The sequence below is a fragment of the Aedes aegypti genome, chromosome 2, assembly GCF_002204515.2.
Source record: "Aedes aegypti strain LVP_AGWG chromosome 2, AaegL5.0 Primary Assembly, whole genome shotgun sequence".
In the NCBI taxonomy this organism is placed as follows: domain Eukaryota; kingdom Metazoa; phylum Arthropoda; class Insecta; order Diptera; family Culicidae; genus Aedes; species Aedes aegypti.
This window is the reverse complement of record NC_035108.1, coordinates 389,478,971-389,503,246: the sequence shown is the minus strand read 5'-3', so window position 1 is coordinate 389,503,246 and position 24,276 is coordinate 389,478,971. Positions and strand designations below refer to the sequence as shown.

General features: G+C 35.8%; 3 protein-coding genes across 3 annotated transcripts; 1 reads left to right on the top strand and 2 right to left on the bottom strand.

The window, feature by feature from the left end:
* Window positions 1–1,097: 1,097 nt before the first annotated feature.
* LOC5572790 lies at window positions 1,098–9,802 on the bottom strand. Its single transcript, XM_001654140.2, has 8 exons — window positions 9,589–9,802; window positions 9,365–9,506; window positions 8,803–9,277; window positions 3,106–3,263; window positions 2,877–3,042; window positions 2,102–2,202; window positions 2,032–2,039; window positions 1,098–1,971 (listed from the first exon to the last, which is right to left on the bottom strand). The coding sequence occupies exons 1-8, from the start codon at window positions 9,612–9,614 to the stop codon at window positions 1,956–1,958; spliced, it is 1,092 nt and encodes a 363-aa protein (XP_001654190.2). The 5' UTR covers window positions 9,615–9,802; the 3' UTR covers window positions 1,098–1,955.
* A 2,241-nt stretch (window positions 9,803–12,043) lies between these two features.
* LOC5572788 lies at window positions 12,044–12,721 on the bottom strand. Its single transcript, XM_001654139.2, has 2 exons — window positions 12,509–12,721; window positions 12,044–12,449 (listed from the first exon to the last, which is right to left on the bottom strand). The coding sequence occupies exons 1-2, from the start codon at window positions 12,635–12,637 to the stop codon at window positions 12,165–12,167; spliced, it is 414 nt and encodes a 137-aa protein (XP_001654189.1). The 5' UTR covers window positions 12,638–12,721; the 3' UTR covers window positions 12,044–12,164.
* Window positions 12,722–21,783: 9,062 nt separating this feature from the next.
* Window positions 21,784–23,821, top strand: LOC5572789 (zinc finger protein 391). Its single transcript, XM_001654138.2, has 3 exons — window positions 21,784–22,009; window positions 22,243–22,432; window positions 22,517–23,821. The coding sequence occupies exons 2-3, from the start codon at window positions 22,298–22,300 to the stop codon at window positions 23,780–23,782; spliced, it is 1,401 nt and encodes a 466-aa protein (XP_001654188.2). The 5' UTR covers window positions 21,784–22,009; window positions 22,243–22,297; the 3' UTR covers window positions 23,783–23,821.
* Window positions 23,822–24,276: the final 455 nt, after the last annotated feature.

The following is a 24,276-nucleotide window of genomic DNA, read 5'->3' as shown; positions in this document are numbered from 1 at the left end:
TCCAAAATACGACCGTTACCCTACTACGAATATTTTCTATTGGCCATAAAAGCACCTAACAGTACCTTTGGAAACTGTAGATTTTCAGTATTCTTAACTCAAATTCGACCCAAAACATCGCTTACATCCCTTTGCGTTTAGGCCCTCCAACTGCGTGTTGTACGGTTTTACGAAACGCATGGTCATCATGGAAAAAAGTTTACGGTAGACCACTGCCGAGACGAAAACGTGCCCTTAAGTTAAGTTTACCGTATCATGGCATTCCTGAGCGTGGAGAGGAAAGCCGGTGATTTCGAAAAAAATAGTCCATTTGTAACATTGTTTGCCCAAGCATTTTTTCATAATAACACATTTTTTGTAAAGAAATAGTCGTTCAAAGTCGTGAGAAAGAAAGGGTTAATAATTCCTATATAAATATGATAAAGTTTGCCATTTAAACTACTCATAGTGATAATTTAAATTTTTTGCAATTTCTCATCGTAATAGGCTGTTTTTCATCACGCCAATCTGTCATGAAACGGCCTACTTTCCTGCACTGAAGTATGCAGTGCGGGAATAGTCAATACGCAACTGAAACCAGTGCTGTAATGATTCACTACGCAACGCTTTCTCATTACGAAACTGTTTTGAGTTCTGTAATGAATCATTACACGACTTTTTTTTTCAGAAATTATGAAATGATGGTAAATGCATTCCGATATCATTTCTGATACTCTCAAGTGGTCTTCTACGAAATTGCACAAAATGTTGTACGTAACTCATTGCAGAATTCGATTTTTACGGCACTCGTCGTAATTATCCTACTCGGCAAGCCTCGTAGAATAAATTTACGACCCGTGCTGAAAAATTCATCATTCTGCAACTTGTTCCGTAAACTACTATTACTGACTTTTTCGGTAGTACAAAAACCCAGTAAAATTTTACCGACCCCATTAATCAGATTACTGAAAGTGTGAGCAGTGAAACGGATTATACAAGTTTTACTTTGTAAACTAATTAGTAAAATGCGATGATTTGCAAAGAATTTGGCTTTCCAATACATACAGCTTATCGACAATGACGATTTCTTTCCAAGAAATCAAGCGAAGCACACCGGATTCAATAATCAGATCTTTATTTTGTTCAAATACTTCGATACAAATATTTATTCTTTTTAATGGTTGTGATAACTGTCATGGCATTGGTTATGCTTGCGATAGTTTCGTATTGCACTTTCTGTGCAGTCTGCACGTTTATAAATAAAATATTTATAATTCCGCATTATGTGCAAAGCGTTATATTGATATATTGATATTATTATTGAACAGTTTAGGTTGAATTAAAAAATGCTCTCTGTTTTTTGATGGTACACACTTCTACTAAAATAGCTCGCAAAAATTTCCTACAATAAAAAAATAAACTTTACCAGTAAATCATCAACAATATTCTAGAATTTTTTTTGACAGCGTTGCTATCTTTGTAGTGTGAGTTTAGCTAAAGTTCTCTGCAATACAGCCCTCGATCTAAAAGTGTTGTCTTTTTCTCATAACAATGATCTTGTGTTATTGCACGGATACGTGGCGCAAGTTCGCCTTATTCTTTTTAGTGGAGTAATTTATCTACTTAAATTATCTCTCAGTGTGAGCTATCATATCAATTACTGTGTGTTGCTCCACGTCAATTTATGCATTTTATTATCCGTTTTTCTTCTAACTGGTTTGATAGTTAAAAATGTTTAAAATGTAACTAAACGTCGATGTCGACTTCCGCTATGTATCGTTTGTATGTTTGGCAATATTTGAATAGTTGCAATATGTTGACTACATTTTCTATCGTTTTCGTTAAATTAACTACTCTCGAGTAATTGATCACTACTGATTGCTTCAAGCAATGTGATATAATTTCGGTAGCTACATGTTTAGAGAACGGTCTACGCCGGAGACCGTGTTCCGATTTTGCTAGTGCGGTATCGTCAGCTATAACCATTCATAACTAGAATACGGAACTTATAAGAAATTGTAGAAAATCAACTGCGATCCAAATTATGCTTACCTGGCTCTCTGTAAAACAATTAATAAAATAAATTTACATGTTGTTCTATAATAACGTAGTTCTAACTTACTTTGCGATGCTTGCATTGATTGTAGCGATTATGAGATTTCTTCACAGCCTCGATTATTGCTTCACGTACCATGTTCCCGTCCATGTGGTCATTCCAGGCAGCTAGAAATAAGTGCTTTTGATCAATGTATTGTATCTTTATTGTGAATGAATCACTTGACTCGTCACAGTCATTTTCTTGACAATTGCTTCAAAACGGTTGGTTGGCGAATGCTGGGTTTGGGTATGGCGACCATTGACACTTCGCATTCTTGGTAGAAGTAAAACAGACCCCTTTGAGTGGAACTTTGCCCAGCAACTCCAATCCCAACCTTCGCGATACAGGCCAACGGGAAGATAGCCAGTAGTGTTATGGAAAATCCTGTAGGGCAGGGGTTATCAATACCCGTGTCTCAGGATCTTTTCCGTGGTTCTCCCGAACATTCTTCCCGTGACTCCCGAATAACATTTTGAAATGGAATATAATAATTATTTTAGTGAATCAATATCCCTCACTAAAAAATCATATAAACCTATAACGAATTTCTGGTCAAATTGAAAAACGGAAGAAAATTCTTTAAGTGATTTTTTTTTGTACATTTTGCAAGAATTTGAGGAACAATCTCTGTAAAAGAATTCTTGAGCATAATTACAAATTTATTTAGATTAAATAAATATTTAACGGATAAATTCCTTTTTTTTTGGCGTAAGTTTTGATAAATACTAGAAGTTTATCATGCCGCATTTCCCTGCCACACTCTGGCTACGTCCATGTGTATATAATCGTTCCTTCTTACCTGGCATGCACTCAGAGAAAATGGAAAGACTCTTCAATGGCCGTTTGTTGTATTTGGGAGAGATGCCGTCGTAATTGTAATGGATCATAAGCGCGTCGGTGAACAAACGTTGATATGTATCGCTCAGTGAGGTATCGTGCGTTTTCAGCGATTTGAGCAGTGTAATCTGAAAGGGGAAAGACATCAAAATTAGATATATAAAACTGAAATTTGAATTCTAAAATAGTACGAATTTCTCTTTGGTAACGGAACACGTCCGGAGGCGTCGTTCTAGGCAGTCTAACTCTTCCACAGTTTCCAACGGAAACCTCATACCCTCGATAGCGTTCGTTAGCAGTTTGCACCTGGGTGCAACCTTCGTCAGCAGCGGTTCACTCATCGTTGTAACTGAAAGGATATTTTTTATATCAATATTGAGTAATTCTCGCTCAAACCAGGCCGCCAGCAGCACAAATCGTTAGACTTGATTATTTTCGTCACTGTGCGCTACAATTTGCTAAAACAAGGAGAGAAGTGTTTTGGTTTATTGAAATAACACATAAAAAACTTAGTGAAATCGTATAGATGTTGGATGTAGTTTTCGTTGGAAGTTGAAAAAGTGTGGCCATTTTGAATTTGGCCGCCATATTGAATTCATTCATTGGAACCGTTTTTAAAGCACCACTTTATCCTGCTCCATGAACATGAAGATTTACAGCATCAATTGGTTTCGCCCAGAGTCCGCCACAGATTTTGTGAAACCCCGTGATGAGTATTCTCAGCTGTTTTTAAGGAATCTTGCCAGCTAAACTACTGGTTATCTTAAAACAAATTTATTCATAAATACTTAGAATTATCTTCGATGAGCCTTTCAGGAATTCTTCTAGATTTCTAGATATTACCAACATTTTTCAAGAATTTTGTCAGTAATCTCACCACAATTTCTTCCTCAAATTGTTGAGTTTTCAAATACTACAAATGTTTGATAAGAAATTTCTCAGAAGGTACTGTCCATGAGTTCTTGAAAAGATGGTTAAAAAGACTCTACTCTATTCTACTTTGAATTTTGTAATCTTTTGTCTTCTCTAAAAGTTCAATGGTTCTTTTGAATATGCCTTTAATAATTTCAATAATCACACCTTCAGTTTTTTCTCCAAAACGTCTTATAATTGTATTTTTTTTTTAAAAGAAAGTCTGAAGAGATTCCTGAAGAAATTTTGAAGAAATGTTTCCAGATATTTTTCAAGGAAGGTAATAGAATTCATCTAAAGATAAATCTCTTAAGGGGTCAAGTAAATCCCTTGAAAGTAGAAGTTCATAAAATGTGAATAGAAGATATATTATCAAAAATCGATTAAATGTATAAAATATTTCTTAAATAAATACCTTAAAATTTCTTAAGAATCAATATCTATAGCAGAAATCATTGAAGAATTCTAGGAAATGTTCCTTCGAATTTCTGATTATGTTCTGCAGGAATTCCCATAGAAACTCTCTAAAATTTTTGAGAAAACATAGTTAGAAATCTGCGAATTGATTTCAAAAAGAGTTCCTTCCTCTTTTCGGCGTTATGTCCCAGCTTGGCAGAGTCTGCTTCTTAGCCGAGTGGGCTTATGAGCATAACGTGTGGCAGATATGAAGTGACTCTATAGTGATCTGGATAGTCGAGAAAATTAACTATTACGAAAAGATGACTGGTGGAATTCACAACCCACGCCGGCTATCTGGGAATTTAAAAATGTAAAGTAGACTAAAAAATAGTGTAAGCTTTTATACAATTAATTTTGGTAAGTTTTATCATACTAACTTGAGTAAATGCTCAAGAAAATGATTTGACAGGTGGATTTGAGTAAAGTAAAAGCTTTTGCTCAGTTTATTCATACGATCTTTGGATTAGAGCTTTCAATATTTTGCAAATTAATTTTCAAGTAATTTTCATCAAGTGTTATCTCCCAACTGGGACAGAGCTTGATCCGTAGCGAAATGTTCTATGAGCATTCCCTTTATTATTAACTACAAACTTTTTTTGCCAATTCACTATTTTCAAATGTTTAAATCAGAACAAGCTCAAAGATACTCGTATGTTCTCAGATGTAGAGAAAATTATTATTTCGAAAAGATCTTCCACCAGACCCGTCACGACTTTTATTTAGTTATGCTCTCTAATGTCACAAGAATTTTTGACATCCATAGCTTGGAAAATCTCTGAACGAACACCACGCTTGTTGAGAACCCATCAAAAATTTTTGCTATAGGCTCGTTGGTGTTGATCTCGGTAAAGGCTTCACAAAATGCCGATAATAATTTTATGTTACTGATTATGCCAAACGACCATTATGCCAAATGACTATTATGTCAAACGACTTTATGCCAAACGGGGTACAATCACACTGAGAAAAATCTACACGTCAAGTTCGTGTGTTTTACTTATAGATTTGTGCAATGAGGAAAATCACATGATTTGAGTGTGGTAGCCATATGGATTTCATCATTGACTTCACGGTATAATAACATGTGTATCAACATAAGGTTGTCATGTGAAACAAACATGAATTTCCAAATTTAGTACTATACCATTCCACTAGAGTTTGTATCCACTAGAGTTTGTAGGCCGTCTTCAGTGTCGTGTACTAGACTCGACTCGGGAAGTCGAGTCTAGTACACGACACTGAAGACGGCCTTACAGTTGAGGTCGAAATACGCGAATCTGTCAAAGGATACAAACTCTAGTGGAATTAAATGGTATAGTACTAAATTCGATTTTTTCATCTACTTATAGGTATTCTACTAAACAGCTCGAAGATTTATTATGAATTTCCAAATATTAAATCATGAAAACCAACTGGTTGTAGTAGCTTTAGATAGTCAAGTGTGATAGAACATGAATATCATGAGACTGAAAGAAGAAATTTGATAAAGAACTCTTGCTCCCCAAAATATGGATTCGAGTCTCCTCTGCTCGTCGCAAGCTCACCTGAATGTCAGCAACAAGCGGGGCGCCGCAAATCCATAATTTGGGAAGCCCGGGATTAGCATATTTCATTTTATTCGAAGCTGAAAGCTAGGACAATCTGTTAGTGGAATCCGATTTTTCTTTAACACCATACGTTATATCATCCAATGCTGGAAGTAATGCATTTTATTTATAGAAAATTAGAATGAACTCCTCATCTTCACTCGGACATCTTTACTAATAAAGAGAAAAACGAATCCGCAAATTTTCCTCTAACACTTTCAGCTTCAGAATTTGCTTCTTTTATTTCGAATATGATGATGACTGTCGTTCGACACGAGGTCCGACCGCAATTTAGTTCGCTATGGGTTGAAGACAGACAATTTGGAAATTTGGAACACGAAAATCGACTGCAAGCTCATCGAATTCAAATCGACCAACTTGAACATGATGATCATGACACAAGATAATCATAAGTTAAACACATTGAATCCGTGTTTGGTGATAATCTATGCACCCATAGATTAACGCATATGAATTTGAAATGGAAAGCTTCAGGAACTGATGTGGAAAACTATATGGAATTCATGTTGTCGGTTGTTGAATCAGTCCATGAAGCAAAAACTAAAGAATTGAATGTGTAAAACACACGAAGTTTGTAAGAAAATCACAACAAATCGATATAGACGTTCATGAATCGATCCATAATTTTGAACACACGGATCAAACGTGTGGATTTTTTTCAGTGATGGTTATCTTGTGTCCTGATCATCATGTTCATCATGGTCGATCCATTGATTTGCGCAACAAGTTTGTTATGATGGAATCCATGAGCTTTGCTGTCGACTTTCGTGTTCAAAATTGCTAATGCCTGTGATCAACTCATAGCGAACTAAATTACGGTTGTACCTACCTCGGGTCGAACGACAGTCACCATTCACTATCATGCTTCCAAAGAGAACAAGCAAAAACTGAAGCTGAGAGATTTATGGATTTGCGGCGTACCGCTTGTTGCTGGCTCTATTGTTTGTGAAAAACATTCAAGTGAGCTTGTGACCAGCAGAGGTGCCTCGAATCTATATTTTAGGGAGCTAGGGTTCTACTACTAAAATTCTTCTTTTAATCTCACGATATTCATGCTCTGTCACATATGGCTATCTTAAGCCACTACATTCGTATTCAACAAGTAAAGCAATCAGTTTTCATTATTTAATCTTTAGACATTCATGTTTTGATTCATACGACAATCTAATGTTGATACCTTGAATGCCGTGAAGTCATTAACCAAATTCATATGGCGCCCCCATTTCGCAAAACTTCGAAAGACAAAATGTCAAATCCCAAAACGTCCAATGCCAAAACGTTGAAAGGACAAAATGTCGAAGGGACAAAACGTCGAAAAGTAAACAAAATGAAGGAAACGAAATTTCGTGGAGGAATGATTTTCTTCCGAAGGAATAAATAATTTATTAAATTTTTTTCGGCATTTTGTCCCTAAATCATCTCTTTCACCCCACAGGATATCTTTATTATATTTGCAGTGGTATCTCTAAATCAGGTGTCGAATTCTGGAAAAATTGAAAGTACAGTTAACTCTCCCTTACTCGATATTTCGTATCTCGATATCGAGTTAGAGAACCATAGTGAAAGTTGATTTTCATGGCTAACTCGATGGTCCCTTGGATCGCAGTTGCATTGGTTTTGTGTTCTGTAACTCGATACCTCCCTAACTCGATGGTCCCTTCAATATCGAGTAAGGGAGGGATGACTGTATCTCTCAATTATCGCTCTCTGTAACAATTATGACCCTCTACGCATCATGAGAGTCTGTTTATATCTGGGGGATTATTGTGCATCATAAAACCCATCTAAACAAGTTCCAACCCTGGGGGACATTTTTGAAAATTCAGAATGCTTATAGCACCCTCCTAAGCGAAATATCGCATCAGCAAATACTGCCAACCGATAGTAATTTGGAAAAAGTCACAGGGAAAAACATTTTCTGATGACTTTATCCACGAGGAAGGATGATATTAGCAATATTAAATTGTCAAAGTAATATCATGTGACATGACATTTAACAGCTCTGGTTCTTACACAATCTTTTTTTGAATTTCTTACAAACTTCTCCTGTTTCAAAAACCAATCCTTAGACCAATTTTCATTGAAACTTGCGCTAGATTCGCGCAAAACTTTTCAAATGATCTGGGACGAGTAAAAATTCTATGATAATTTCTGTTAGAATTCGGAGAATTATTTTTATAAAATCCTGAATAACATTCGTACAAAATTCTTGGTATATTTAAAAAATCCTTGGTAATCATAAGCTTCTTACAGTATCAGCAAGATAATTATCAAACATACATTTTCAATTTCTCCAAAATAATAAATCGCTTTTATTTAATTTCACCAAAAATTTGACCATTTGAAAAAAAATAGCCCACTGCACAATATTTGGGTTTATTATACAAGTGGCGTGAGGTGACAATTGTCGGTGTCGTATAGCGAGGTGACAATTTTCGACTCGAGTGAGGTGACTCGCCGTGAAAATCAAATGGAGAGCCACTTCACTCGAGTCGAGAATTGTCACCTCGCTATACGAAACCGACAATTCTCACCTTACGCCTCTCGTAGAATAAACCCAATTGTTTGTAAGATTTGGTACGCGATTTAAAAAGTTTGCTGCTCTATACACTGCCCATCTAAACCTACTTGTCCCATGTTCTGTGTGAACCTTTTGGACAGCGGAACAAATATGCTAATTGGAAACATAAGACGTATCACGAGATAGAATAGCTAAGAATAAAAAATTGACATTTGCGTGAACGTTCAGCGTGCTTTAAATTTAATTAGGGGTAAACCAAAATGTTTCTCTCCTAGTTTAAGCAAATTCTAGCGAACAATTGTCAAAAAAGCCAAAAAATTGAATTCTAACGATATGGGCCAAGGCGGCCTGGATTCAGCGAGAATTACTCATTACAAACCGTTACAAACCTTCCGTTTCGTCCACAACAGACAAATCGGTGGACTTGCCATCATCGATATCGCCACTTTCCGGATGGTTACCGTTGCATTCGAGTGGCCGATCGCTTTCCACGTCCTTGACGGGAATTTGCAAATTCCCTGGCAGTTCAATATTACTGATCACAGTAACGTTTGCTCCCTCACTGCTACTGCTAGTTACTATCACATCTTTGTCTGTTTGGTCCTCCTTGGGTTCTAATGATTGCTTGTTTTGCTCATCATTGGGTGGTTTCCTATCCTTATCTTCATCTAGATTCACTTTTGGTGCATTATCATTGCTGCTCGTCTTGAGTCCTCCGCCACCGAAAAGTAGAGATTTGTGCAACTTGTTGAATCTATAAATTTCGTTACTTCGCAAACATTTCGCCCTAAACAGCAGATATTCGTCCAGTTTGAGCGCGCAATCCTCGCAAATCGGTGACGGAAAGTCAAAGTCCTTGGAAAGCTGCGCAGTGCGTGGGAAAAAAAGAATAGGCATTAGGAAAGTAGAACGACTTCTAAATTAGCATACTCTAAGTGGGTCGGTAATTACCATAATTGCAGTGCACTCGAAAATTTTATCCACGAGGGTATCGGTCGTTTCTTTGCTGTCGCATTCGAAGATAGACTGGACAATCGCTTTGTCCGAAAGGCAGAGACGACATTTGCTCTCCAGATTGGGGATGAGATGTTTTCTGCGGAAATGGTTTGCAGATGAGGGATGAAAACTGTATTTAGTGAACTATTCAAACAAGCACTAAAGGGAAAGACGAATACTTGAACACATTTCTGATCTTGGCCATTGGTCATTGGTTGATTAGCGAGTGCGGAATTGGGCTACCGCTACTTGGAGTCGAAATTGATCGTACTAAAACTACTTGAATTTTGTTTTTCACGGCAACTACTAGTTCTACGAAATGTAATCTACTTGGTACTTGATGTATGATTCGAATGCTAATGACAGAACGCACGGCAATAGATTGACGTGATTGCAAGGATATCATGTGTTTGTAGCAACAAATGTTTCTTCCAAGGATGCGCATGTCCTTTTCGCAAGGGTGTAGTCCATTACACCGGGATGTATGACACCTATCTGCATGGTGTTGGATACTTGTACTTGAATTTTTATATATGTAATCTTTACTAATCATATTGTTAAAAATTAATTTTATATCATCAAATGATTTTTATTTGCATCTTTTATAAAAACTCAACTAAATGCATATAAAATGAGATTCACGCATTTTGTTATACATTGGTTTATTAAAGCGACTCAAGCCATCGTAGTCGTTTACATCAATCCGAGTGTAAACAATTTTATTTGGACGGTCGATTGAACGTTGGATTGCAGAGAGGTATTAAATGCAGAATTCGGCGAGTTTGTTCCAATATGAACTAATGCCCCTTAACATTCCACAATATCCCGTAATACCCATGAGAGGTCGTAGAGTTCTCTGCATCTTTCTTAAGTAGGTGTTCGATCAATCATTCCTTCCCATTCCTCAGTATTCGCAAGGACGTGACCAAAACAGCTCTTAACTGTTGGAGGACGCGTCAATATTGTCTAAGAGTCAAGGGTTAGTCCCAAATCTTTGACTTTAGTAAAGGACGGAAAGGAGGCAACCCTCATACAACGGTTTAGGACTGTACCACCTACGCACGGATAAAAATCTGATCCACAAATCATGATTTACAAATCATGAAATTCATAAATTGGTTAGGTCATAATATCAGGATCACAAATCATAGTTCCCGTAGTCATAATCATGATTTTTCATAAGCGTAACATCCAGTGTGAAAACACTAAGCGGTGCACTTTGCTTAAGCTCATTCATATCGATTTCTCTTAATTCAAGATTACGAAGTGATTGAGTCGGAATCGGAAGGTTCTTCGTTTGAATCTCAGTGTATGCTATTTTTTTTTATTTTGTCGATCATAAACGGATGCGCGACTCAGCATTTTTGGCATTTGAATCATGATTCCGAGCAATCAGAAATAAAAACCTAACGCGTGTGTTGCGTTACGGCAATCTGACTCATGATATCACGAGTCCAAATCATGGTGTATTTTCATAGGATAAAAACACGCTGGAATCATGATATCATGAGTCATAATATTGTTTTTGGATTCTGATTTCTACCCGTGCGAATTTGTGCGAATTGCTTAATGCCAATGGTAATGCTAACTAAATGCATATAAAATTATTCTTAAGTTGAAAAATCAAAATTGTCAAAACTTGACATAACACCTTTTAGTGAACATGTAAGGGTGTACACTGTACACCTTATTGATTAACGTAAGAAAGATTGCTGGTTATGCGCCTAGATCTGAAGTCCTATATTCAAATAAGTACTTGAAAAATCTTAGATAGGCGTTGAAACCATAACATTGAATATGTTTATAAAAAGGCAAAGACGGCTATTGCGGCGCTTTCGAGGATGTTGTACACACTCAGATTAGATTACTGGGGTCGGAAAAATTTTACTGGGTTTTTGAACTACCGAAAAAGTCAGTAAAATGTAAATTATCGTCATGCATGATTGAATGGCAAATATCGCCAGGTTTTATTTTTTATTGGTAATTGGTATCAAAATAAAGCCCACCGCAAAAATTTCAAATAAAAATTCCTGTTTTTCGATTTTTAACAAATTTTCTTAGTTTACTGACTTTCTCGGTAGTGCAAAAACCCAGTAATTTTTACCGAGCAGATTGAGTGTGTATGCTGTTATTGCCAACAAGTTTAAGCCCCTGGCAGGCGTTGCACTGTCTGGTATAGGGGACCAAACTGGTCAAATGCGCTTAGAACGAACAGAAACTAATAGCGGCAAGAAGACACGTGAGTGTAAGAGATGAATTTAATGCTTCAACTCTCCCTTACTCGATATTCTCTATCTCGAGAGAATCAAAGTAAAAGTTCGTTTTCATGGCTAACTTAATGGTTCGTTGAATCGAAGTTGCACTGGTTTTGTGTTTTGTAACTCGATAATTTAAAAAAGCTAGAAGAATTTTAAATCTTTGTTCTTAATTTTGCCATATTGCCATATATCCTTTTTTTCTTTCTGTCATCGAGAACAAAGGACTTCATGAGTTACGTGGCGTGTGAGGAACAAACATAAACTTTGAGGGCCGGGGATCAAAAGTTGTAGTGGAAGGGAAGTAGAACCGTTGGTACCGAGATGAACTAGCCTAAGGTTGAAAGTCTCTTCAATAACAAAAATAAAAACTAAGTACTTCAATGTGCAAGTAAAACTTGGTACTCAGAAATATGGATCTCTTGTATATCCATGTTAAATACATATAATTTTATTCAGCAACGACATCAAGCTTGTATTTCTGTTGAATAGTCACAGTGTTAACAACACCCTGCTGCTAGTATAGGAATCTGCGGCCGATGGCAGTCCACCTTGCAGGCAACCGAACAAAACTTCTTCATGATAAAACGGGGCTTTTGTGCTGCTTTCTGACCACATCCTGTCCCACAATACGTTCCTCGGATAGGTTTCTTACGGTATGGCGAGTATTTCTTCTTCGGCGCTTTGGCCATTGCACACTTGCATGCTTGAAAGTTGGAATGTTCGTACTTCCAGATGCGGAAATAATCGTAACGGAGCAAACACGGCAGAGAGGGAGCACCATGCTAGATATTGTTTGTATTTTAATAAGTTTAGTTGAATGTTTCAAAAGTAAGTATCTTACCGATTCAAACGAAGGTCTGAACGGACGTTTACGCAATGCATCAGGATGTGATATGATGTTATCAATGGGTCGCAGCAAATATGCCTTGGTCCATTTATACTTGAGAGGCGGAACAACACACGGAATCATTTTTTGTAATGTTTGTTGGCTTTGTTGAATAATACGTCAAAATATAAAATACGCTTGAATCAGCCTACTACACTTGAAAATCCAATGCTGGGATTCTGAGTTTTTTTCCAATGGCATTATGATTAGGTAGGTACATATCATAATTTCTGACGCGTGGGATAGGGCATTTGCGCCGAAATGGATTTAAGATTGGATTTTGGTCCATGTTCTCATGGTTTTAATAAAGTTGATGTTTTTTTTCTATTAGTTACGTACTTTTAAAAACTATTGAATTCAACAATTTTTCAAGAAATTGCACCAGAGATCCCGGAAATTACAAAATTCCACCTTAAATTTTCCAAGGATTCTTCAAAACTTATATAGGAACCATTCCAGGATTTGTTCAAGAATACAACTAGAAATATCACTAAGGAAACCTCAACGCATTGTGTTTAGAGGTTAGGGAAACATAGGTGTATGGATTCTCTCTAAACATTTCTAGGCGTCTCTTCTCGGATTTTTCCAGAACACAAAGAGGCCTTAGAGAATTTGTCTTGAAATTTCGTCATTATGATTTATTTTCATGAATTTGCCAAATATTGAATATGTATTCCAGAGTTTATCTTACAATTTCACCAAAAAAAATCCTATAAATTGTTCCAACATATTTTTCATGATTGATCGAAAATTTGAATATGAACTATTATACGCATACTCTCTATGAATTTCACCACGTATTCCTCTTAGAATTCATCCAGTGATATTTTCAAGAGTTACAACCAGTATTCAAGAAGAATATCGAGAATCAATCGGAAACATTATGTAGAAAATTTTAGAATATTGTTCCAACGTTTTGAAGAATATATCATGGGTTCAGCCACAAGTTACCCCAGATGTTACTGTAAGCAAAGCTTTTTAATTTTGTTTTAAAATTTCTTAAGCAACCATGCTATGAATTTCTCGAATTCCAAAAGAAACTTCCTGGAGATTAATTCCAATAGATCCAACGCGATATATGGGAGAATGAAGAAAAATGCCTACCAGTAGAGTAGTATTAGATAACTGAATTAAATTATGAACTACAATTTGAAGTCAGTATGTGGCAATTTAAATGACAATATCTTACATCGCAATAATTATTACAAATTAGGCCGGAACAAATTTGAAATTTTACTTTTGACACCTCCCCCCTTATCTCTTCAAATTTTTTCGAAATTAAGAGGGGGGAATAAATAAAATGCCTTATTTTCAGTGTTGGTTTTCATTGTTTTTTCGTCCCTACGATATTACATGAGATAACAGGTGTTATTGGATTATAAGCCCTAAATATGTACGTTATTGCTCATAGGCGTGGGATTTTTTATTGAAAGTTTTTCTTTTAGAATAAAGTTTACGCCACTTTTACTGCAACATTGTAGCCTTTAAAAATAGAATTTTTCAGTTATTTCCATGAATAATTATTTATATAAACTTTCAATGAACAATTAATTTGTCAAATCATTTTAGCAATTGGCTCTTAAAAATTTATTTGAATACATGTTTTTCTAATTGATCCTCCGCGGTTAATTGTTAGTTTCACGACGCGAAATTGAGGAAAACCCACGAAATTCGTTTGATCGTTTTCATATGAAAAACGCAGTAATTTTCAGTTTATTGCCTATGAAAATGATTTAATTATTGTGGAGACAAGCTTCCTCCAACGATATTCATATCTTTTAGTTTAACTTGGACTTCTTCTGATTGCTTGTTTTGTTTTAAATTTTAAATTGCCGCTCTGTTAATGAACTTATTATGTTTAATCAATAATACAAATTACAATTAGGTATAAACACAACGCTGATTTTTTCATTGGCATGTTATGTTATTTATGCAATATTACGAAATAGTATTTATTACTTCGTTAACCAAACCAACGAGATGAATATAATGCGAGTTCAATTTATCTTGAGCACTACTTGTGGAAGGTATATTGAAGTGTTGAGGATTGTTAATAGTTCATGATTACAAATTTTAAGAGATACTTGGAAGTTCCTCTTCAACACCGTCTCTAGTATGGGCCTCTTTAGTCTTATGAGAGGTTTATGGTTGGGTTAGTGTAGGTTTGAAGAATGACTGGTTTTATAGAATTGGTGTAAGAGAACACTTCAAGAATAGCATAAAATTAACTTTGCTTTTTGGGAAATTATGTAATCGAATGATCTCCAATTGGGGAAAATCGTTGAAAACCCATGCAATATGGATATTTTCGGAACGGACACGACAGAGGGATGACGGAAATCGATGTCCGACGCCACTTTGAAATCCATTTACTTTAAACCTCAATTAACAAAGACTTTTTTACGTAAATTCTTATATACGATAGAGAGATCTTGGAGGACCAAGAACATCCGCACAAATTAATATAATACATCATTTACTCACATGAATAGTTGAGGGCTAGACCTATTCATATTTTCAAAAATGTCTGGAAACTCCCCAGTCAACCAATGCTTTGATTTTTCATTGCGAAATGAACTTCTGGGCAAAATTTCACTCAATTTAGAGTAAATTTAGTTGTGCTTCAAATCAATTATGTGTTTTTGAGCTATTTTCAAGCTTTAAAAAATCTTAACTACCGAACGAAACATCAAAATTTATCGGAAATACTTCTACATAGTAGTTTATCCAATTCTACGAACTTTTGCCGAACACAATTTTATGATTGGAGCAAGTTTTAACATAGTTTGGTTGAGGTTTGTATCTCGAGGTTCTTGAAAATCTCTTTTTTCGGGAATTGTTTTCACTGAACAGCATGCCTGCATGAAAATTTCGGATTTTTGATTTCCAGACATGATGACAATGCATATCTAAAAGTCAATCCCGTTCAAAGTAACTATTTATCTTACGAAAATAAATTGTAAAAAATAGGTAATTATGAAGCACATTTGTAAATCCACTGTGGGTGAGCCAAGAGCACCACCGTGAGCTTCAATGAATACAAAAAATGAACACGTTAGCACTGCCTTTTCTCAGTCGATGATGATGATTGTTTTCAAATCGTTCTAAATGATCAGTGAAATGCGATCAAAACAATCATCACTCGGAAAGAAAAAGCAATGCTAACTTGTTCAATTCATTCGTTTCCGGTACATGTGTCATGCATGATTTAACTATCATCAGGTTTCGATGCGGTGCTCGATCTTTGGGCATTTATTGTAATTTATTGCCTTTAGCAACATGTAATCTGTTGATGGTCAATGAATTCATAAATGTATTATGTTTGATTTCCGTTGACCAGGGCCTGAAAAAATAATACCAATGTATGTTTTATATACCATGTATATTGAGAAAACTGTAATTTCTGGGTACAGCGGAGTACAAATTTGGATCAAACAACGTTAAAACTCAATTTAATCTTGTTAGCGTGTTCGACAAACTTTAACAGAATAGAATTAGCTTTCAAATAGTGGTAATAGCAAGTGGTTTTGATTTTCCACATGCTAGTTATGATTTTTCAAACCTTGGAATAAGCTCAAAAACACATTTTCAACTTGAAGCATACTGAAATCTTCATCAAATGAGCTGAAAATTTGACCAGACATTGTTCTTAGCATGCGAATTCCGAATACTGCTTGACCGGTAGATTTCCAGACATTTTTTTTAAATATGAGGGCCTTTGGAGTATTTGAAAACATACCTTTAAACACTTATTAAGGTCGTAGATACCAAGGCCTATATATGATGCAGTCCTTGGAGGACCAAAAATATTCGTACAAATCAACAAAATATTCCGATGACTTAAATGCATGGTTAAGAGACTGAACCATATTGAAAAAAAATATCAATAGACCATCGATGAAGTCCTTGGAGTATAAAATGTATTTTCACTGAGAATATGTACTTTAGTGCAAATTTGACCAATAGTATGGAACCGCGACAATGCCGAGAAATTTTAGTTCCATCAGCATCGCCACCCGTGAAATTTTAAGAATTTCACTGCGAATTTCCATTGTCCCTACTTACCAGAGTCTGGTAACCAGACGCTAAGGTTTGCAGAGAATATGGCACAAGAGGACATAGAAGAAAAATATATTTCAATTTTATTAAAATCTAGTGAAATATTTATACAAAATGTTACATGTATGTTAAATTAAATTAAAATAATCTAAATATAATTTAAAGTTGCAGATGAGCAATTTTCACTGAAACCAGGCCGCCATCAGCACCCATCGTTAGAATTCCAATTTTATGTCACTGATCGTTAGTTTTCGATAAAACTTAAGGGTGGTCCTTTCTGTTTTCTCAAATTAGTTCCCCCTCGTACGCCAGCTAGCTAAACAGTTTGCGAAAAAGCCCATTTTTTTATAAATTTTGGATATTTCTTCACGTGATATTTCTCATACTTCCCTTTGGACACATAGCAAACTTAGTGGCATCGTAGAGATGAAGGATATAGCTTTCATTTGAAGTTAAAAAAAAATGTTGGCGGTCATCTTGAATTTTGTTAGGAAAACCTTTTTTTCACCATTAGCGCACCGCTTTTTTTGAATTCTGAGACCACCATCAGAAAGCTGAGGAAAATTTGCCTAAGATAGGCTACACAAACTAGGTGAGCAATGGTATTTATCCTATGAAATACACGATTTTTTAAATCATGTTTTACAATTTTGACGTAGGGAGCCGGATCCTATTCTTGGCGCTTTTGATTCACTTCGGCAGTGGGGTTTTTTGAAAGCTACGAAGCTTATATGGGATGGTACACAAATTATGTCACGCTAAATTTCAACTTTTTCGACCCCCTCCCCCCCCTTTGTCACACTTTTTGTATGAGTCCTCCGAAAATTTTGTAAGGCTTTTCACGCTTGGCTCGACCCCCTCCCCCCCTTGGAGCGTGACGTAATTCGTGCATGACCCCTATTTGGCCAAAATGTGCGTCGTACTGAAGCGCTCCTTGTTTCAAAGTTTCAGACAATTCGGCCGAGAAGAACTCCCCCTGCCAAAGTGAATCATGAAAGTGCCCAAGTGGTTCTGCACCCTATATGGCGAGTGCAACTAATTCAAACATTATTTTTTGTATAACAAAGAAACAAGTTTTCAATCGTTGATGTTTTATTCAAGTCGATTGAAGAATAAGAGTATTATTTTGAGTGATAAAATCTTGGATTTTGACGCCATTTTGAATTTAAATAGTAGAATGATTTTTTCACCTTGATAGCACTCAACATGTCGAATTTACAGGCTACCAAGAAAAACAAGGTTACGTATACTCTTCTTCTTATTATTCTTCACTTTCCTAATGTTACGTCCCTACCGGAACCGAGTCTGATACTCAGCTTTATTAGTTATATATACAGATTATTAAATAGGAATTTTAAAAGTATAATGTAATTTTTGATAACGGATAATTCTTCGACAAATCCTTGAATTCAGGAATAATGAATAAATAATTTCAATAAATGGAAACCGTTCAAAAACATTGATTGAAATGAACAAACTTTTTTAACCATATGCATTGTTGTTCATTGAGTGAAGTTTATAGATTGCGCGTTAGGTCATTAGTAAGTCTTGTGATAATATCTGTAGTTTTAACGTAAAACATTGCCAAAAGTGCAATTTAGAATGGAAATCTTAAGTTTTTGAGCAAAAACAAACCTTGATTTGCTGAGCCATAAAGTATCGTTTTTACTACCGCCCAACATACATGTGAAAAATAGCGAAATTGAAAGATGAGAAGTAGGCTTTGTTCTAATGTGGACGTAATGCCAAAACGCAGATGTATCATTTTGAGGTAAAATCTGGCGGCAATCTTGAATTTTGACGCCATCTTGGTTTTTAGCAGCTGAATTTTTTTTTTACCATCTCAGCGCTCATCATGTTGAATTATGAGGCCTCCGTTAAAAATCAGATTCTCAGATTGTTAAAAACAATCAGATTTTTTTCTTTCTTATCTTATCTCAGCTGTTCAACTGATTGTTCATTTCTATCAGTGGTTTTAGGCCAAATGAATGAAAGAAATAATGCTTTTTTTCAACTCGAAGATATGCAGAAGAATCATTCAGTTAGCAAATAAGCGTTAAAAATTCTATTTGATAATTTGTTTTTAAAGCTAGTTAAGCTGAGGGACTGGCTCTGTCCCAGTAGGGACGTAACGTCAAGAAAAATATGAACAAGAAGAAGAGTAAGTGTAACGGTAGCATTAAAATTCAACATGTTGAGTGCTAACAAGGTGAAAACTCATTCTACTACTTGAATCTAAGATGGCGTCGAAAACCAATATGGCCGCCAGATTTTTTCATTCAAAATAATACTCCTATTCTTCATCTGACTCGAATAATACACCAACGATTGAAAACTTGTTTCTATGTTGTACAAAAAATGAAGTTTGCATTGATTGCACTCGCCATATACGTCAAAATCGTAGAATATGATTTAGAAAATCGTTCATTTCATAAGATAAATACCATTGCTCACCTAGTTTGTGTAGCCTATTTTAGGCAATTTTTCCTCAGCTTTCTGATGGTGATCTCATAATTCAAAACGAGCGGTGCGCTAAAGGTGAAAAAATGATTTTTCCAACAAAATTCAAAATAACGGCCAAATTTAAAATGGCCGCTAAATTTATTTTTTTTTAACTTTAAATGAAAGCTATATTCTTTATCTTTACGATGTCACTAAGTTTGCTGGGCCATAGGGCTGAAAATCTCCTTAATAAAGATAATAATAATAATAATGATAGTAATAAGTTTGCTATGTGTTCAAAGGGAAGTATGAGACATATCACGTGAAGAAATACCCAAGATTTATAAAAAATGGCTATTTCGCAAACTGTTTAGCTAGCTGGCATACGGGGGGAACCAATTTGAGAAAACAGAAAGGACCACCCTTAAGTTTTATCGAAAACTAACGATCAGTGACATAAAATTGGAATTCTAACGATGGGTGGCGATAACGGCCTGGTTTCAGCGAGAATTGCTCAGATGCTTGATCTACAAGAAAATGCACGTACTTCTGTGCGCCAATAACCTACATAGGGATTAATCTACAGAATTCGGCGTAAAAAATACTGTCGTGCAAACATGACAAACACCAATTATATTACTGAATAAATTTCGATTGATTATCAAGTTTCGACATTGTATCAAGCATGAATCAATGGTTTTTATAACATAAATAGGTAAGTATTGATCAAAATCCGATGAATTAGGGCGTTTTATGCATCTAGGCGTTTAATATTATAGGTAAATTACTTATATTGATTACAAAAATGGGCCGATATTTATAATAATGCGCTTCGCTGAGAGATTTGTCACCGAATTCGAGTTCTACTATTTCAAGAATGTCAAAGATAAGTGACGAACTCCTTAAAACTTCATAAAATAGTGATCGTAGAACAGATTGTTCGTAAGCGTTTCAAAAATTGTACAATAGCATCATTTTTTAACATTCGAATACAAAGTCTCAAATGTTCTCGATTCCAACGAAAATAGCTCTGACATGAAGAATCATACTAATACTCTTAACTTTTACATTTGTTTTGCTTAAGTGATTAAGGTGAAGATGCATCGAAGCCAAACATCAAATTTTCAAGAGCACAAATCTAGAGAACTAAACATCCATTCAAGCTGAAAACTTAATCGATTGGTCACCACCAGCGTGTGAATATGAATCGAAGCCAAACCAAGTTCCTAAAACTAAACCAAATTTGTCGTCGACAGCTTCCGGATGCATTCAATTTCATCCATTTTTCATAAAGTTATAAGCATTTGAACTTAGGCAAAATTTTGCCTATATCAATAATTTTACCCATCCTTTGTAAGTTGAAAGGTTTGTTCGTGAAGTGTCCAGGTGTTTTACTATCCTGGAAACTATATTGATTTGTCAATTTCTTCGAAAGAACGTTTAACGCTGACAATCATTTTGCTTTACGATAATTTTTGGAATATTTATCTCAAAAATATTTATCTTTAAATATTTATCATTTTCAGAGAGAAAAAAGATGAATCTGGAAATGCACAATGAATCAATCTCATTCATTGTGCATTTCCAGATTCATCTTTCTTCTCTCTGAAAATGATAAATATTTTTTTAAATGTAAATACTTGCAGCCACTTTGATAAATTTTGTAGCAAGTATGAACGAACTTTGGCGAAACTATTCGAGAAAATCTTAATTCTTTGATGATGTGTGTTGATATTTTCGAAAGACTTTGTTTTTCTGAATTTAAATGCAATTTTCTTTAAAAATTTTGGTCAAACAGTTTTAAAACTTTTCGCAAAAATAATTGGTTCATCAAGATTTTTTTTTTTTTAAATTGTTTCAAAATACAGTCGACTCTCCACATCTCGATGTTCTACATCTCGATATCTCTCCCTATGTCGATGGTTTCATAAGTCCCTTCAGTCTGCATACATTTTCACTCTCCATATCTCGATATCCTCCATATCTCGATATTTCCATATCTCGATGTGTTTCTGTTGATTTTTCGTTCTCAATTTTCTCTCCGTATGTCGATATGACCATTATCGAAGGTTACTAGACCAAAGTTTTGGGATTCAAAACAAATTAGGAGCGCAAAATGACGTTTGTTTGTGTATTACTTTCTTGGCAACGGAGTGTTTTTCAATCTAGTGTTCATCAGAAATTGTTTCCTTGTCTCGATCTCTCCCTATCTCGATGGTCCCTTCGATATCGAGATGTGGAGAGGCGACTGTATCTTTCTAATGACATAATTTAATTTCATAACAATAAATTTAAGCTTGCTGTAAAAGTTTTACCAATAGTTTATTGTATTATAGATGGAACAAAATAAATAGGCTTTATCAAGACAATTTTTGAAGTTTTAGGAGACAAATTCTCATTGAAGGTGCCATAAATTTGGGAAAAAAAATTCTTGGATACAGCGAAAAAAAAAGGTTCTACAGCGAAAAAAAAAGGTTCAACTTTGACTAAGGGGTGCACAAATGATGGTTCGTCATGAGGCAACGTTGTGGCTCTGATTACATGAAATATCCATTTTTTTTTTGCTTTTTCCTCTAACAGCTCCTACTTTTTTCGAGTCGCACACTCGCCTCTGTACATTCATAGCATTTTTCAACCACACTGAAGTGAAAACTGCAACCATTCGAGGTATGTGCTTTAATGGTTGGTTTGAAGTTTCTCTATACGCTTTCTTCCATACATTGAGAAGAGACTTCATTCTGTCACTGGCCGCGACTGGATTCGGTTTAGTGTTGTGTGTACATCCTGCAAGCGCGTAGCCTAAGCCATATAGATCGTTGTGGTGTTGGTCGACGAGACCCTCGGTCGTATAATTTACAATTTGATTAATTTAATTATCATTTAACTGGAAATCAATAGTTTGCCTCGATGTACGTGAAGGGAACTGCTGAACAGTGGAGTTAAATGTTCCAGAAGGTCAGTATGATTGAATTTTCAGTTCGAACTGCGACTATTATCGGGGCCTTGGCGCTGCTGGGTGCTGCGTATTCGAACCATCATATATTATAATCGGTGGGATAATTAATCACTTTATTCATGTTATTCATGCCAAAGAAGGGAGAGAAACTTCCATTAATAATGACTTGGCTGGATTTGCTGGTATTCATTTTTTTTCTTTCTCGTTTCTCACTCTATTCTTGTCGTTTCAGTTTGGCGTCGAATACAATAATAATAAATTATAATTAATTGAATTTTTGATACAAAATGGAGTCACGCTGTAGATTGTGTTTTGAGGAGCGCTCGGAGATGGATCGTATATTTCCGGATAACGACGACGAGGATGATGTAGATTGGGAATCTCAGGTGGCAATAAAAATTTTCAAATGTACCTCGCTTCAGGTAATGAATATTCAGAGGGGCTTGGAAAAGCATGGCGCATTATTGGAGGTGTGACCCACTTATTTGATTTTTTGCTTCTTTTAGTTGCCAGTTGACGATGATGATTTGACCGCCCAAATTTGCAAAGCATGTATGACCAAGCTGGATGAGTTCTTCCAATTTCGAGTAACATGTCGTAAAAATAATTTAGAGTATTGTAAGCAGAAGCAAAAAGGGACAACTTCGAGTAAAGCAGATGATTCTGTCGAAGAGAGTAGAAATGAAGAGCAAGACAATGATGATATGAATTTGGACAAATTGGATGAGACATTGCTTCGTGCATTGGAAGGCAAAGATGTATCGATGGATGGATCTCCGTTCGATAATACGTTTGCCAGTGAGGTGAAACCAGAAGATTTGCTCAAGATAAGTTTGGGATTCAACGAAGATCAATCGATGTCAGCGGAGGAGCCTGTCAGTTCTAGTTCTGCGCGATGCAATGAGTGTGGAGGAGAATTTTCTTCAAACTTTGAACTCAGCCAACACATGCAATTCTGTGCTTCCCGCCCCAAGTCTGATGGTTATAATCTGCAAATCTCAAACGTCGTTGGTCGAGTCGATCTTAGCTGTTTTATCTGTCACAAAACGTTCTCGACCTTACAAGAACTCAAATATCATGAATCGATGCATTCCAATACAAATTCGATGAAGTGCAACTTCTGTCTTCAGACTTTTACATGCTCTCGGACTCTCAAGTTCCACATGGACCAACATAAAATGAAAAACACCCTACCGGATGGTCGCTTCAAGTGCGATCTATGCGACGCGACCTTCAAACTCTACGGAAACTTGATCATCCATCGTAGAAGTCACACAGGAGAAAGACCCTACGCGTGCAACATTTGTGGGCGAGCGTTCTCCACTTCCAGTAATATGAAAACCCACATGAACGTTGTTCACTCGCAGGATCGACCGTACAAGTGTCAGCAATGTTATAAAAGCTTCAACTCCGAGGCTCGTCTTCGATCGCACGCGGAAACACATTCATATCCGTTGGCTGGAGTGGCAATTTCCGGCAGTTCGAGCGATCCTGCAGGCTCATTTGGTGGCGAGCTGTCCAGCACGTGTAAGATTTGCAACAAAACCTTCAGCCATCCGTCATATCTGACCATTCATTATCGGGTACATACCGGTGAACGACCTTACCAGTGCAAGTTTTGTTCCAGTGCATTTGCCACCAGTGGTAACCTGAAGGTTCACATGAGAATTCATGCCACACAGAAAGTGCGTCCCTATAAATGCAATATGTGTACGAAGTCTTTCCTTCACGCTAGCAATTTGTCGGTTCATAAGAAAACACAACATTATTAGTTTAGGCAAGAAGTGAGTGGTTGAAGATTTTTCTGTAGAGATTGAAAACAAGGTTGCTTTTAACTCTTGATGTTAGCGGTGTTCGATAGGTTATTTTACGATAAACCGTTTCAGTGAAGCTTTTGCTTTAATTTATTAAATTATTATTTACGATCGTTAAACACATATATTTGAATATAATTTTATTTATTATTTTATTTAAAATACTCATATCTTTTTTAATTTAATTTTTATCATGATAGATAAATAAAAAAACAGTAGTTTAAAAACATATTTGCAGTGTGTAACTCTTATTATATTTTTTCTTGAATTCATTATGTCGTTGGTTTTGCAGAGAACGAACTATTTCTATCTCCAATGTTCGCATAGTTGACGTAAGCACTTTCCTTTGTTGTTGCTATGTATTCTTTACTTAATAATACAGTCCTTGGACAAGCCAGAAAGTCTAGCGTTTGTTCGGATAGTTTAACATAAAACTAGGTTGATATAGCAGT